The 13541-nt window shown below is 35.2% G+C and overlaps 1 protein-coding gene across 1 annotated transcript; it reads right to left on the bottom strand.

Annotated features, from left to right (window-relative positions):
- Window positions 1-1309: 1309 nt before the first annotated feature.
- On the bottom strand, window positions 1310-11360 carry LOC142842536 (protein LEG1 homolog). The gene is made up of 6 exons (XM_075959254.1): window positions 11060-11360; window positions 8182-8268; window positions 6727-6911; window positions 5746-5846; window positions 3266-3504; window positions 1310-1686 (listed from the first exon to the last, which is right to left on the bottom strand). The coding sequence occupies exons 1-6, from the start codon at window positions 11358-11360 to the stop codon at window positions 1586-1588; spliced, it is 1014 nt and encodes a 337-aa protein (XP_075815369.1). The 3' UTR covers window positions 1310-1585.
- Window positions 11361-13541: the final 2181 nt, after the last annotated feature.

Here is a 13541-nt window from a genome sequence, read left to right as displayed (position 1 = left end):
AATTTTTGTTTAAGAATATGTTTATAAATGTTTGTTTACATTTAAAGGGGAATATGCTATAGAGATGAATACTTTGCATTGGTATGGATCTTGGTTTACTGATACAAATTTTAGATCAATTTTGTTATAGGTCTATTTCTGCTCTCAATTAAGATATTATGTTTGTACAACTCATTTAAAATTCTAATGTATAGCTAAGAAATAGAGATTAATTGATAATCATTTATAAAAGTCAAACTTGTCATGTTAGCTAGGTTTTCTAGATATAGAAATATAGAGATATTTGTAGTTAGATATATAATATTCAACACTTTCAAAGACTTACAGAATATAACATTTAAAATGTTTTAAGATCTTAGGATTTTTCATGAAAATGAGACTCATCTACTCCTGGAAGCCCCAATCTACTTCAAGAGGATGATGCATCGAAGAGGATCCCTAGTTTTTCTGAACATCCATTCTTGTGTTTTTGTTATAGTTTGAATCTGAATTTTTTTTCCACGGGCTTCTGTATCTGATTTGTTCATGTGATTTTTAGCTGGTGACATCATTTCAAAGTCATGTGGCCCAGATGGCTCAGTTCAGTCACTCAATTTAGAGACAGACCTTTATTAGTTGTAACTTTGTCTTGGTTCTGTCCTGTAATCTTTTGTTCCTGCTCTTTCCTGCACTTTAGAGATATCAGACACCTATTCCTGTGGCTTGAGATGCCATGACCTCCCCATTATATTGGTCTATGTCCTCTGAAACTGTGATCCAATATAAATCCCTTTCTTTACTATATAATGATTATCTTATATACTATATATAATATAATGCTTCTCTTATGTACTATGTTACAGTTTTCTTTGCTGTAACCAATATAGAACACTGATGCTGAGAAGCAGACCTATTGCTCTGAGAAACATGGTGACATAGTTCATCAACCATTGGCTCTTGTTTACATGCAGACTCAGGAAAGGTCTGGTGCAGTGAGGCAGAGAAGCCCTTTGAAAATTTTCAAATCCATCCAGTAAATCTCTCTCTTCAAAGGGTACAACAATGAGAAACTTGACCCTGAAGGATTCTTTACAAATGTTGGTCAATGATGGGAACTCTAACAAGTAATTATAAACTTAAGGCTAACAAATCATAAATCAAACCTGATAAATCAGTGCATTCTGTTTGGAGTTAAGTTTTCCAAGATTTAAATATTTAAGTTGGATGTTGATATTTGATATTTTGAGTTTTGGTTAAATATCAGTAGGATATATTATTCTCCATTTTGTAAAATCTACATAATATAAAATAACACCACAGCAGTCAGACATGTTTAAAATCACTTTAATGATTCTTTGTGATTTGGTTGTCATTGACCAGAATCTTTATATCATAAGATAAAGTACTGAAGAATTGAAAATTCAAGAGATATTGTCCAAAATCGGTTTAAATTTAATTCTAGGAATATATGGGAGGAAATCCTGGACAAATGAACATTAAGCAAAAAAACCTAACTCATAAACCTACATGATTGTGATCAAAGTCATTATTTTTAATTGCTTGTGGCCAAAGATAGTTATTCACTGTTCACAAAAAATGTTATGTTTTATGTAGATGTCCCCAGCAACGTTTCAAGAGCTTTTAGAAATTCTTCCCTTGCAAATTTTGAACTCATGAGAATTTTCCAGGCAGTCAAAGAGAATGATCCTAGAAGAGATAAAATGAGCACATGTCAACTCCTGAAAACATTTCTTAGCTTCATTAGGCAATAATTATTGGTCAAATTTATTTTAGTTGCTTTCTATCAATTAACAATAAAATCATCGGTTCATGATGAAAATTTAATTTCACTGATAGTACTATCATTTTGCAATATCGACCTGAGAGTTTTGTGTCATGCTTTATAAGTGGTGGAATCATAAATGATAAAGAAAAGTATACATGGCAGAATGTTGCATTGTCAGTCATGACTTTCAACAACTTCCATAATCATACTAAATTCATTAAATAAAATACTGCATGTCTATGAGAAAATGAGATAATTCTTTTTTTTTTTTTTTTTTTTGGTTTTTCGAGACAGGGTTTCTCTGTGGTTTTGGAGCCTGTCCTGGAACTAGCTCTTGTAGACCAGGCTGGTCTCGAACTCACAGAGATCCGCCTGCCTCTGCCTCCCGAGTGCTGGGATTAAAGGCGTGCGCCACCATCGCCCGGCTCAAAAAAATGAGATAATTCTAACACCAGTCTTCCGAAGAGTGTCCACCAACTGAAGATCAGCCTGCTGTTCATTGTGTGAAGGAAAGCTACCTGCTGACTGACAGTATTTACTACAACCAAGGATGAGGTGAGAAGAGGCATCAATTGCATTGGGGCACTAACATAGTTGATGGATCTGATAGCTTAATGCCAAAGTTTTCTACAAATTTGAAAATAATTTACTTGCAACTAATTTATTCAATTTATACTTTAAGGACTTAAAAAATTTTCCCTTAATAAAATAATAACATATATGTTTAATTAATCTCAAAATCCCAGGTCATAAGTGTAAACTGTGACGGCATGGCAATCTTTAAACACTCAGTAATGAAGCCTGGTTTTCACTATGGTTTGCCATTCCGGAGCAAATGGCTTTAAACACTCAGTAATGAAGCCTGTTTTTCACTATGGTTTGCCATTCCGGAGCAAATGGCTTTAAACACTCAGTAATGAAGCCTGTTTTTCACTATGGTTTGCCATTCCGGAGCAAATGGCTTTAAACACTCAGTAATGAAGCCTGTTTTTCACTATGGTTTGCCATTCCGGAGCAAATGGCTTTAAACACTTAGTAATGAAGCCTGTTTTTCACTATGGTTTGCCATTCCGGAGCAAATGGCTTTTTTTTTGACTAGTAGTACTGAATTATAAGCATCCAAGAGTCAGGTGATCTCATTAATTATGGCAACTTTTCTTTTGCAATTCGTTTTCTTTAGACTTAAGAGTAAAGTAGAAAAATATATTAAAAAATTTTCATTGATGAAATAGTGATTGTATGTGAGCTTTATGTTTATATTTCACTTGATATTATAGATGTTAAGGTTCAAAGTGACATCCAAATGAAGGTTATAAATAAAAGAAGTATGATTGTTCAATGGTCTTACCATCTATCAAGAGTAATTACTGCTAAGAAAATAGGAACTCATTCATTTTTAATGTATGCTGGCTGAATGCATTTCTACTTAAATTAGTTTATGTACTCTTCCAATACATACAGTCCTGATTTTTTTTCCATTATTCTTTAAAATTTTTTTACCTGTAAGTCGGTCAGTATCACCAAGAGCTGTGAGTGAGAGCAGGACCGTGTTCTGAGTAGCAGTGAAGTCAGCGATAAAAGGGGCTATGTCAGTATCAAGAAGAATACGTGGTGGCAGGCCCTGCTGAAAGCCACGCGTTCTAATCAGGGTTGTAGGATAGTAGGCTGCAGCTATGTAGTCTACAGCAATAGCCCAGTTTTTCTCAAATTTTGATTCTTGATAAGAATAATAGGCATATCTGAAAGACAAACAGACAAAAATATCAATTATTATTATTTCCTCAGAATTTAAATCTCACTTTGTGGAAACCATCCAGTACCCAGAAATAAAATTTAAACATTATTTTTAAAGAAAGTTCAATAGTACCATGAATTTGTTATGTCTTTCAGGAATTGTGTAGATAGCTAAATAAAATTTCAATCTAAGTCTGTGAAGGGTTATCCAATTAGTAACCTCTTCTTAATATTTTACTTTTCATTTATGTCATTTCCTAGGCACATTGTACTTGAAAAATCATGTAATAAACATGTTAAGAACTTGTTTAAATAAGACAGTCTGTCTATTTAACTACAAGGACGAACAAGCCTGGTGTCACATGCTTGCACTTCACACCTGGGATATGAATCAGAAAGATCACAGGGCCAAGTTCTTTCTCAGATTCCAGTTTGGGACACATGAGATCTCTCCCCCCTTTTGTAACCAAGAAAATAAACAGAAAAAGGAAAAAAATACATTGTACTTGTTAGTGCTTGTTCACCTTGAGTTAGAAGACAGGTGTGCCAAAAGTTATTTCTGCTATTGAGACATTTAGCTTGTATATGATTTATATTTGGGGAGGGGGGGAAGGAAGCTTTTAAGGAGAGTAAAATAAGAGACATAGGGAATGTCCTAGAAAGGGTGATAAAAATATCATTCATTTTGTTTTAGGTGGTGGCTTGAGAGGAGCTTGCCATTGCCAATGTTCATTCAGATGAATAAATATCCAAATTAGTGTGCATTGGTACATGTCAACAGTACCTTAGTTCATAAAATCTACATGTGAATATTGATTCTAAAATAGCAGTTCCTAAGGTAAGCCTTACCTTTTTAGAAACACAAGTATCTTTGTCCTTGAAAATAGAAAAATAAAAAACAAACTAACAAAAAAATCCCACTAGCAGCTAACTTTGAGACTCACAGTAGCTGGTTCTGATTTCACTTTCAAACTGGGGACTGAAAAAAAATGTCTCTTCTCTAGGAAATCTGAGCTCAAATGGAAGAATAAAGTATTGGCCAATGGCTGTCAGTAAGTAAACAGTTGTTTAGCCAGTAAGATGGAGGATTTCCTCAGGAGCATGTTCACTGTACAAGACCTCAAAAATACACTGGTTTTCTAAATGCTGGTCTTTAAATTTAATAGACAACCAAGTTATTCAGATATGGTGGTGAGCCTCTGAGATCTAAGAGCTACCAGAACAGAGAATCAAGGAGAAAACAAACCAAAATGAAGAACAGTGGCACAAAGTGGAGTTCAACTGATCATGAACTCTCCAAAAACTAAATATTTGGGGAAAATGACCAAGATTTTGAAATTTCTTCCTATGTTTCTGTACTTGCCTGAATCCTCAGACAATGAGGATAAAGTAATAAAGGATATGCATTTGTAAAGTGTCTCGAACATTTTCACCTACTCAACACCCATCCTCAGTTGATCAGAACATGAGCCCTTGCAGGCAAAGCACACCAAGAAAGGTAAAGAAATATAATGTTTTGGTGAATCCAGTCTGAGGACAGAATCTCTCTTTTGGTCTGAGTATTGGTAGGGGAAAAATAACTCCCCAGTGGATGGCCTCTCTGCTTCTCTGATCTTTAGCATTAACCCCTATATCTGACGCTAGGCTTTTATTATTAACACCAACAAGAATTTGTGCTACAAGTTTTCTCCACTTCCTTAAATATATTCTAAATTTGCCCTTTACCACCATAATCACCAGTGATCACATTAGTTTTGTTTGTATTTTTTAATAATCATGAATATTCTAAAAGAAAATGAAAAAAATGAATAAGACCACACTGGTAATTTTTATTTAACTTGACACAAACCTGGACATGCCTGGGAAGAGGGAATTTCAGTTCATGAATTGTGTCCATCAGATTGGCCTGTGGCTGTGGAGCATTTTTATGATTGTTAATCAATGCAAGCAGACCCAACCCACTGTAGGCAGTAGCATCCCTAAGCAGGTAGCCTTGAGCTTTATAAGAAATTTAGCTGGATGAAACCATATTCTTCCCCGGTTTCTCCCCTGGTTCCTGCCTCCATATTCTTGCTGAAGCTCCTTTCCTGACTATCTTGATGATGAACTAACTATAACTTGTAAGCTGGAACAAAACATTTCCTTTCCAAGTTGCTTTTGGTCATGGTTTTTAATCAAAGCAAAGGGGAAAAAAGAATCAAACTAAAACAGAGACAAAAACAAAACAAAACAAAAACATTTCTTACCTGTCTTCAAAGACACTGAGAGGATACCCCAAGGAGGAGGTATGAGCAGCCCATAAGTTCTTCAAAAGACCATCAAAGTCGCTAGAAGGCAACTTCATGTACTAAAGCATAGAAGACAAAGTGTTATGTGGGCTACGCTTTCTCAGAGTCTACTAGGTACTGAGGTAAGAGCAATAGTCAGCCTGATCTGACAATACTGTTACTAAATGCCCCTCCTTAGTGCTGAACAGCAAAGGAGACAATATTATTGCTTTTCAGTAAAGCATGTCATCTAGTTGAAGTGAACTTTAAATATCTGCAAAACGTCAATGTTTTATACTTGGTAGAACATTGTCATTTTTTGTCAACATTATTAAAAGTCTCATAAAATTTTCAAAGTGAGGAGAAAAAGTTTGAAAATTAAATTGAATCGTATCTAAAGCAATGAATTAACCATCTAAAGAATATACATTTATTCTTAAATATATATTTAAATCACTAACAATCAGTGAATTAGAAGCAACTCTTCTATGCTTGACCTCTGTATTTTACTTTGGTATTCAAATGGCAAGTTCAGAACAACATATTGCTGTTTAGTTCTACCTACATATGAAGTTATTAATTCAGTCAATAATTGATAGAGTAGTCTAAAACAACCTTATAATCCTGCTTCTTAAACTGTTTCACAAATGACCTAAACTCCCAATTACTCACATGCCTATATACTTACTCTCTTAAAACTTCCTGCATGCTAGCCATTTGTGGTATGTCTTTATATTCAGTGAGAATAGAAGAATTTTGTGCTAATACTGTATGAGAACACTGGGTTTCTGAGGCATGCACTGTATTTCTACATCACTTATGAGTAAAATATCTATTTGCAGTTATATTTAATATATTCAGGAAAGTATACAGTTCATAAAAGCAATCTTTCACAAAAGACTTTCACAAAAAGCATTGTCTCTGCCTGTCTAAGGAGTGTGGTATAAAACTTAAAAGAACCTCAAAAAAGGTGTTCCATGAGTCCATTGTTTCCCCAACGAGCTCTTTGCAGTCAGAAACACTGTAACAAAACTTCGACTGATCCTGGGGTGGTGGTAAAATGGTAAATTGGTCTGATGTTATCCCCAGTACACCAGAATCAACAGCAGCAAGGAAAGGTATCACACTCAAAAAATAATTTGCATCTGTGAAAACAAAAGGCTGGTTAGCCCCACACCACAGTCAGGGACAAATTCCAGAGCACATTTTGAGGAAGCAAATTCATTAAGGAAACAGTCACAGGCCCCAAATGATGATAAAAATTATCGATGAAAAATAGTGAGGAAAATCTACTTACATTATAATAGTTCTATAATTGTGAGTGTTTGTGCATCCACTAAAGTGCCGTATTACAATATATTCAAGAAAAGTAATTCTAATGGATCGGATGACAATCCTATTTAGCATCATTAAATAAATGAGAGAAAAAACTGCCAAATTGATCACAGAATAATACAGAAGTTCTGAATGAGATTACATTGTTGATTTTAATGTTTTATAAATTAATAATCAAGCATTATTATAGATTCAGAAAATATGTATTTGATGATTCACAACTTAGTTCAAATTTTACATATCCTTTTCACTGAGTCCTTTTATCCTGGATTTTCCAAAGCAGGAAATGTATCTCACAGCCTGATGAGTTTCTCAGAGATGCAAAGGTTGCAGTTACAGAGGAGAAAGCCCAGCAGACTTCAATACTTTAATTTAGTTAGGTAACTAGCTTGTACTCATTCTTAATACTCCACATTACTAAATCAATCAGACATCTAGAGCTCTTGACAAGTCTACTTATGAGTTTTGAAAAGAATGACTCAAGTTAGCATCAAGGAAATACACAGTGGTTCATAGTCTTTATGCATCATTCCAAAAAAGTAATATTTAAGGTAATGTCATTTCTAATCATTGGAAATTATTCAAGTAAAATTTTATGTAAATTAATTTCAAAGCAAAATACACCATGAAAGAATTAGAAAATGCATTCAAGTTGTTTTTAGTATTGCATACATGACTATAACAAAGCTGTAGATTGGCCAAACAAAGTATATTCTTACTCTAACAAGTTTGTGAGTTTCAGTATTTAGTACTTATTTTCTGAGAAAAATGGAAAAGCAATACTATCTTGGTCTCTCTTTTCAAAGACTCCATGTTCCTCTAAGAGCCTGTCATGTTACTGACAGTGCTGATTCCTAGAGGTCATGACTTTTGCAGTTCCTTTATTTAATCCTCCTGTAAAAGTCTTAATATGTCCTTAAAAGTTATTATTTGGCTGGTCAATTCTGCCACATGTCATCAAGGCCACTGGTATATGATGAAGTAGGTTCATTTTTTAAAAGAAGCAAAACTGTTTCAGTTTTGTCTCTATCTATATGATTAGGGTTTAAATGTAAAATTTTGTTATTGAAGTGAACTTACCAGCCCACCAACTGTCAACAGACACACACAGAGGGTTTCCAGGTTCATAGCCACAGTCTGTCTTCCCAGTGGGATCAGCTAGTCTACCTATAGAACAGAGAATGCACAGTTGTATTTGTTTATTATACACATTTAAAATGGTTAAGTATATGCATTTAATTAATAGATACAAAATTTTCCATTTTACTTAAATTTTATTTATCATCATTTTTATATTCTATTTCTCATCTCTCAATCAAATTATTTTGTTTTTCAGCCATATCAATCTTTTGACTTTAATTTATAAGCTGTATGTGTGTGTGTGTGTGTGTGTAGTTTTACTTACATAGCTTCATATTTTACTGCCTTCTCTAGCTCCAAATAAAAATTATGAAAGCAATAGTCACTCACAGAAAAGGAGGTGAGTTAAAAGTCAAACCAAACCTTTGGTCTACACTTTTTAAATTACATGACCATGTATGCATCAGTTTGTATCATACTGCAAAGTGGAAATAATAATATTCGGTATTCATGAGATTTCTACATAAGAGAAGTTATCAGAAGTATTTTACATGTTGACTATCCATTACATAAACATCAGAACATCAGAAAATAATTTTTCTTTTTCTCCAAAGCTGTTACCATTCCTCATCTCCTTTCTTCTTTCCCCTTCCATTTTCTCATTTGCTGAGCAATGTGTAAGCAGTGTAGGTTGGGCTTCAGGCACAAATCTCTTCATGTACTTCTGTCAGCCAGAAAGAACTATCTTTTTATGATTGAATGTATTATTCTTAAATATCTTCCATGTATATACACTAAAAAGAGCTTTGTTTCCAAGAAAGAGCAACCATTGGCTCAGCTCACCATTATCAGGGAGCCGCACATTATAATTTCATGCTTATGATCAGGCATTGGAATTAGGATTCTCAAGAAGATCAATATAATCTTACACCTCTCTTGTTTGTAATGAATATCCCCTTGTGTGTTCATAGGAACAGGAATATATATGTAGTTAGCAGTGCGGTAGTATCTATTTTGAAAATACTCAACAAACTAGAGGAAAGATGTATCCTTTTGGTTGGTCTCTATGCCTTTGTGTCATTGAAATGTCTGGTAGGAACAACCAACTCACAGAGGAAGGATTTGTGGATAAGGACAAATGGTAATAGAAGAAACTATGATTATGAGGAGATTTAAAAGTAAACAAAAAGAATCAGTTTTCAAAGAGATGTGTGGTTCAAATTAGCTAGGGTTACTAATTTGGCTTTGAAATACTATGATCTAAGGCAAATTAAGAGAAAAAGATTTGCCTTACTTATAATGAATCACAGTCCATTGATGGAAGCTAAGGTAGGAGGTCAGATTGGGCTGGAATCTGGAGGCAGAGGTTGATGCAAAGACCATGGGGCAGTCTGCTTACTGGGTTACTCCTTATGGTTTGCTCACCTGCTTTCTTATAGAATCTAGAACATCAGCCCAGGGGTGGCACCACCCATAGTGAACTGGGCCCTCTCACATCAATCACTAAACAAGAAAAGGAACCAAAGGTTTGCCCACGGGTTGATCTTATGGAAGCATTTTCTAAACTGACATTCCCTCCTCTCAAATATCTTTAGTCTGCTACAAACAACAACACTATACAGTAGTTACTCAGCCATCTTTCCATGAGGAGACTCATCAGGGCCAAGGGCTTAGCTGGATGTTCAAACCGATATGTAAAGCATATTGGAATGGCTTGTGAATATAGTTGCTGTTTCTTGTTGTGAGATTTCTCACTGTAGCTATTCCCTTTCTGTTACACTTTTGGGAATTAATTCCCACAGCTCAGCACTGTTTGATTGTTTATTGATTATATTCCCCTGGCTATGAGTGAAAACAGTTTCCCACAACCAGGCCTTTGCTCTTCTCTCTTTTGTAAACATAGAAATCTGCCTTCCTGCAATTATCTTTATTGACTTGCATTTGGTCAGCATTTAGAGTCCAGACAAAAGCATCCTTCCATTTAAGACATACCCAGATATCCAAGGACAGAGAATTACTACATGTGAAAGACTTTAATTCATAGCTGTTCGCATAGATAAAGTAAGCATACCTTCATATTTCCCTCACTTATGGATAAGAAAATTGATGACCTAAAACTAACCTTGCTTTAAAATATTCCCAACTCCTCACCTCACCTTCACCTCAGTTTACTGATGACTTTCATTCAGGAAATTTAGTACTTGTGTCTTACCTTCAGGAAAATTAATTAGCCATCCATCCACAACCCAGAGGGAGACAACCCTCCACTGGTGCCTCTGGTAAGGATCAAATTTTAGAGCTTGTTAACATTGAAACTTGCTAACATTTGACAAAATGCTAATGGAGGAAGGGCCATAAACTTCCCTTGTCTGTTTATATATATTTCCTGGTTACCTATACCTGCAAGGTTTTGTGAGTCTTTGCAGTTGGGTAACAACAAAGATAGTTAACAGAAACAGAAGGAAAAGCGTCCAAGAAATTAGCAGAGATATGAAAATGAAAAAGAAGAATAATACAGTAGAGAATTGGAATTGAAATTTGGATTGAGACAGAGACTTGGGGCTAAGAAATTATAGACAGGACAGAAGAATTAGAATAGACTAGAAGGAAGAGAGAACAGTAAAGAGACATACTGAGGAAAAATTGCCTGTGAGTTGATAGTTTTTCCTCAGATGCCCTTAGTTATTTTCCTTTGCCTCTTGTAGTGCCTTAGCTGAACCATGAAGGAGTCTGAAGGGCTGGTACCCAGAAGAACCCCACTTCTAGCCTGTGTCAAGTTGACATAAAACTAGACAGCAGTGAAAGATATGGGGAGAATCCCATTTTCCTCATACCTTGGGAATATATTGGTATATAGGGAAATATGGCTCTTTCTTACCTGAACTATGTTGCCATCCAAACTGCAGCGGCAATCCCCAGAAAAGATTCTGTTCATTTTCTAGACCATAGCTTGCAAAATATGGAGCCGTCTGATTCAGTAAGATTCTATACAAACCCATTCTATCAGTGAATACCCATGGGTTAATGATGTGCTTTCCATCCTCCAACCTGTAATCACTTAACTCTTCAGGGCTCTCTTCCCAGAAAGGAGGATATAGATCTGAGATATTAGAATCCTCTGCTACAGAAGCAGAAATGCAGCCAACCAGTACCCAGACAAAAGAAGCCAGGACAGCCATGGTGCCAAGCTGGGAGCTAAGAGCATGCCCAGGCTTTTATAGAAGGAAGGAGGAACTCAGGATATTTTCTTTACTCATACTTTATAAGCATGCTGTCTTTTTTTTACAAGCAAAGTGTTTGTAGAGAGGAAATGGGCACCTTAACAATTAGCATTAAAGATAATGGAGTGTTGTCACCTTCCCATCATGAGGACATTATATTAGAACCTAAACATAGGGTGGGGCTTGTTGAATATTGAATAATACTATTTGTTAATAAAAAAAATTCTTCTAAAACTTTTCCAGTCTACATCGTAATTACAAATTACATTATCAGTGGCATTAGGCTACTTCCCCCTCATAAATATGTGTTAACGTAGTTCATAGAAAATACTGAATAATTGAATGGGAAATTATTGATATTTGTGTTTTGTTTTTGTTTGATTTTCAAGACAAGGTTTCTCTGTGTAGCTGTCCTGGCTGTTCTGGATCTTGCTATTCTTCTTTATGAATTAGACTGGACTCGACCTCAGAGATCCACCTGCCTCTGTTTCCATAGTGCTGGGATTAAAGGCGTGTACCACCAAACCTAGTTCCAATATGAATATTTAAAATAATGTGCAGATGTATACTATAAAATTCATCTAATCCAGTTATGGTATATCTTCCTGTTGTCTGTAAAATGCTTAAAATGTATCGGATTGTTCCGATCAGATAAACAAAGACGATTTGTTTAAAAAATTAAAATGCTACTAATTAATTTTCAATATCTGGTCATTTTTCTCAAAATGTTATCTAATAGCCTGAGTTTCTAGATTTCTAACATTTCTCCTCAAAATAATAATAATAAGCAAATAAGTGTCAACCCCTAGGCCTTGCCCTTCCTCCTTTCCTCTCCCTTGTAAACCATAGATTACATCCATAAAGTTATCCATCAAGGTCTAGTCCCTTATTTGTACACTTTTTTATGCCAGATTCATTCCGGAGGCTGACCACCAAAGTCCAGCAATCAAAAGCAACCTTTGGCTCAATTAATTAACATGCACCATTAAAATTAAACACCTCATCCTAACACGGGGTTTTCTCTTCTACCTCTGTGTGTCAGTTGACAGTTGGTAAGTTTTGGTAGGTTCACTTCAAAAGTGAAATTGTACATTTAAATCCAAATCATATAGATAGAGACAAAACTGAAACAATTCTGCCTCTTTTTCAAGATGAATCTACTTCATCATATGCCAGTGGCCTTGATGACACATGGCAGAATTGACCAGTCAAATAATAATTTTCCTCTCTCCAACACTCCCTGCTACACCCCACATACCAACTCTCTTTCACACTGATAACCACTTTTTATTTGATTTTTATTTTTACACAACCTAGAATCTTTAATACAGATTTTTTTTTTACTTATTTGTTTTGTGGGAACTTTTTTCCAGTTCACATTTTTCATAAATTTAAAGCTACTCTTTGTACAAGGATTTTTTTCCTTTATTACCAAAAGAGAAGCATGATATAGTGGAATTTCTCCTTTTATTTTAGTTCCTCAAGACTGTAATTTAGAAGAGGTATTGTGCCATTGATTGCCCCCTTTTATTTTCCTAAGTCTTTCTTAATAAGGAATATTTTGTCTTGTCTGGTGGTGTAGGAAAATACGTGCTGCTTTTATTGTTAATGAATAAATCTGCTTTGGCCTACCACAGGGCAGCATAGAGTATGGCAGGAATTCCAAGCAGAGGAGGAAAGAAGGCAGAGTCAGGGAGAGGCCATGAAGGCACTGAAGGAGACAGATGCCCCGGACCATAACAGTAATACATGAGCCTCGTGTTGGAATATAAAATAATAAGAATGGGTTAATTCAAGATGTAAGAGTTAGTTAAAAAAATATGCCTAAGCTATTAGCCAAACAGTTTTGTAATTGATATTGTTTCTTTATTATTATTCAGGTCTGGACAGCCAGGAACGAACAAACAGCCTCCGATTTACAGCCCTATTGTTGTTTTGCACTAACAGACGGATCTACAGTGTCTTCCTTGATTTACTTCCTGACTGTCCAATAATTCAAGTGAAAACTACCACCAATTTTTACCACCCAGGAAGAGATGTTTTTTCCTCTCTGAACCTCTGCTCTGTTTGCTGGTACACTAGTCTATATCACTTGGCTGTTATCTCCTTCTCCTTTTTCCTTGTATTTTGTTTTAGTTA

Source organism: Microtus pennsylvanicus, chromosome 1, assembly GCF_037038515.1.
Source record: "Microtus pennsylvanicus isolate mMicPen1 chromosome 1, mMicPen1.hap1, whole genome shotgun sequence".
Taxonomy (NCBI): domain Eukaryota; kingdom Metazoa; phylum Chordata; class Mammalia; order Rodentia; family Cricetidae; genus Microtus; species Microtus pennsylvanicus.
The sequence above is the reverse complement of the archived record's forward strand: the minus strand, read 5'-3'. Positions and strand labels throughout refer to the sequence as shown.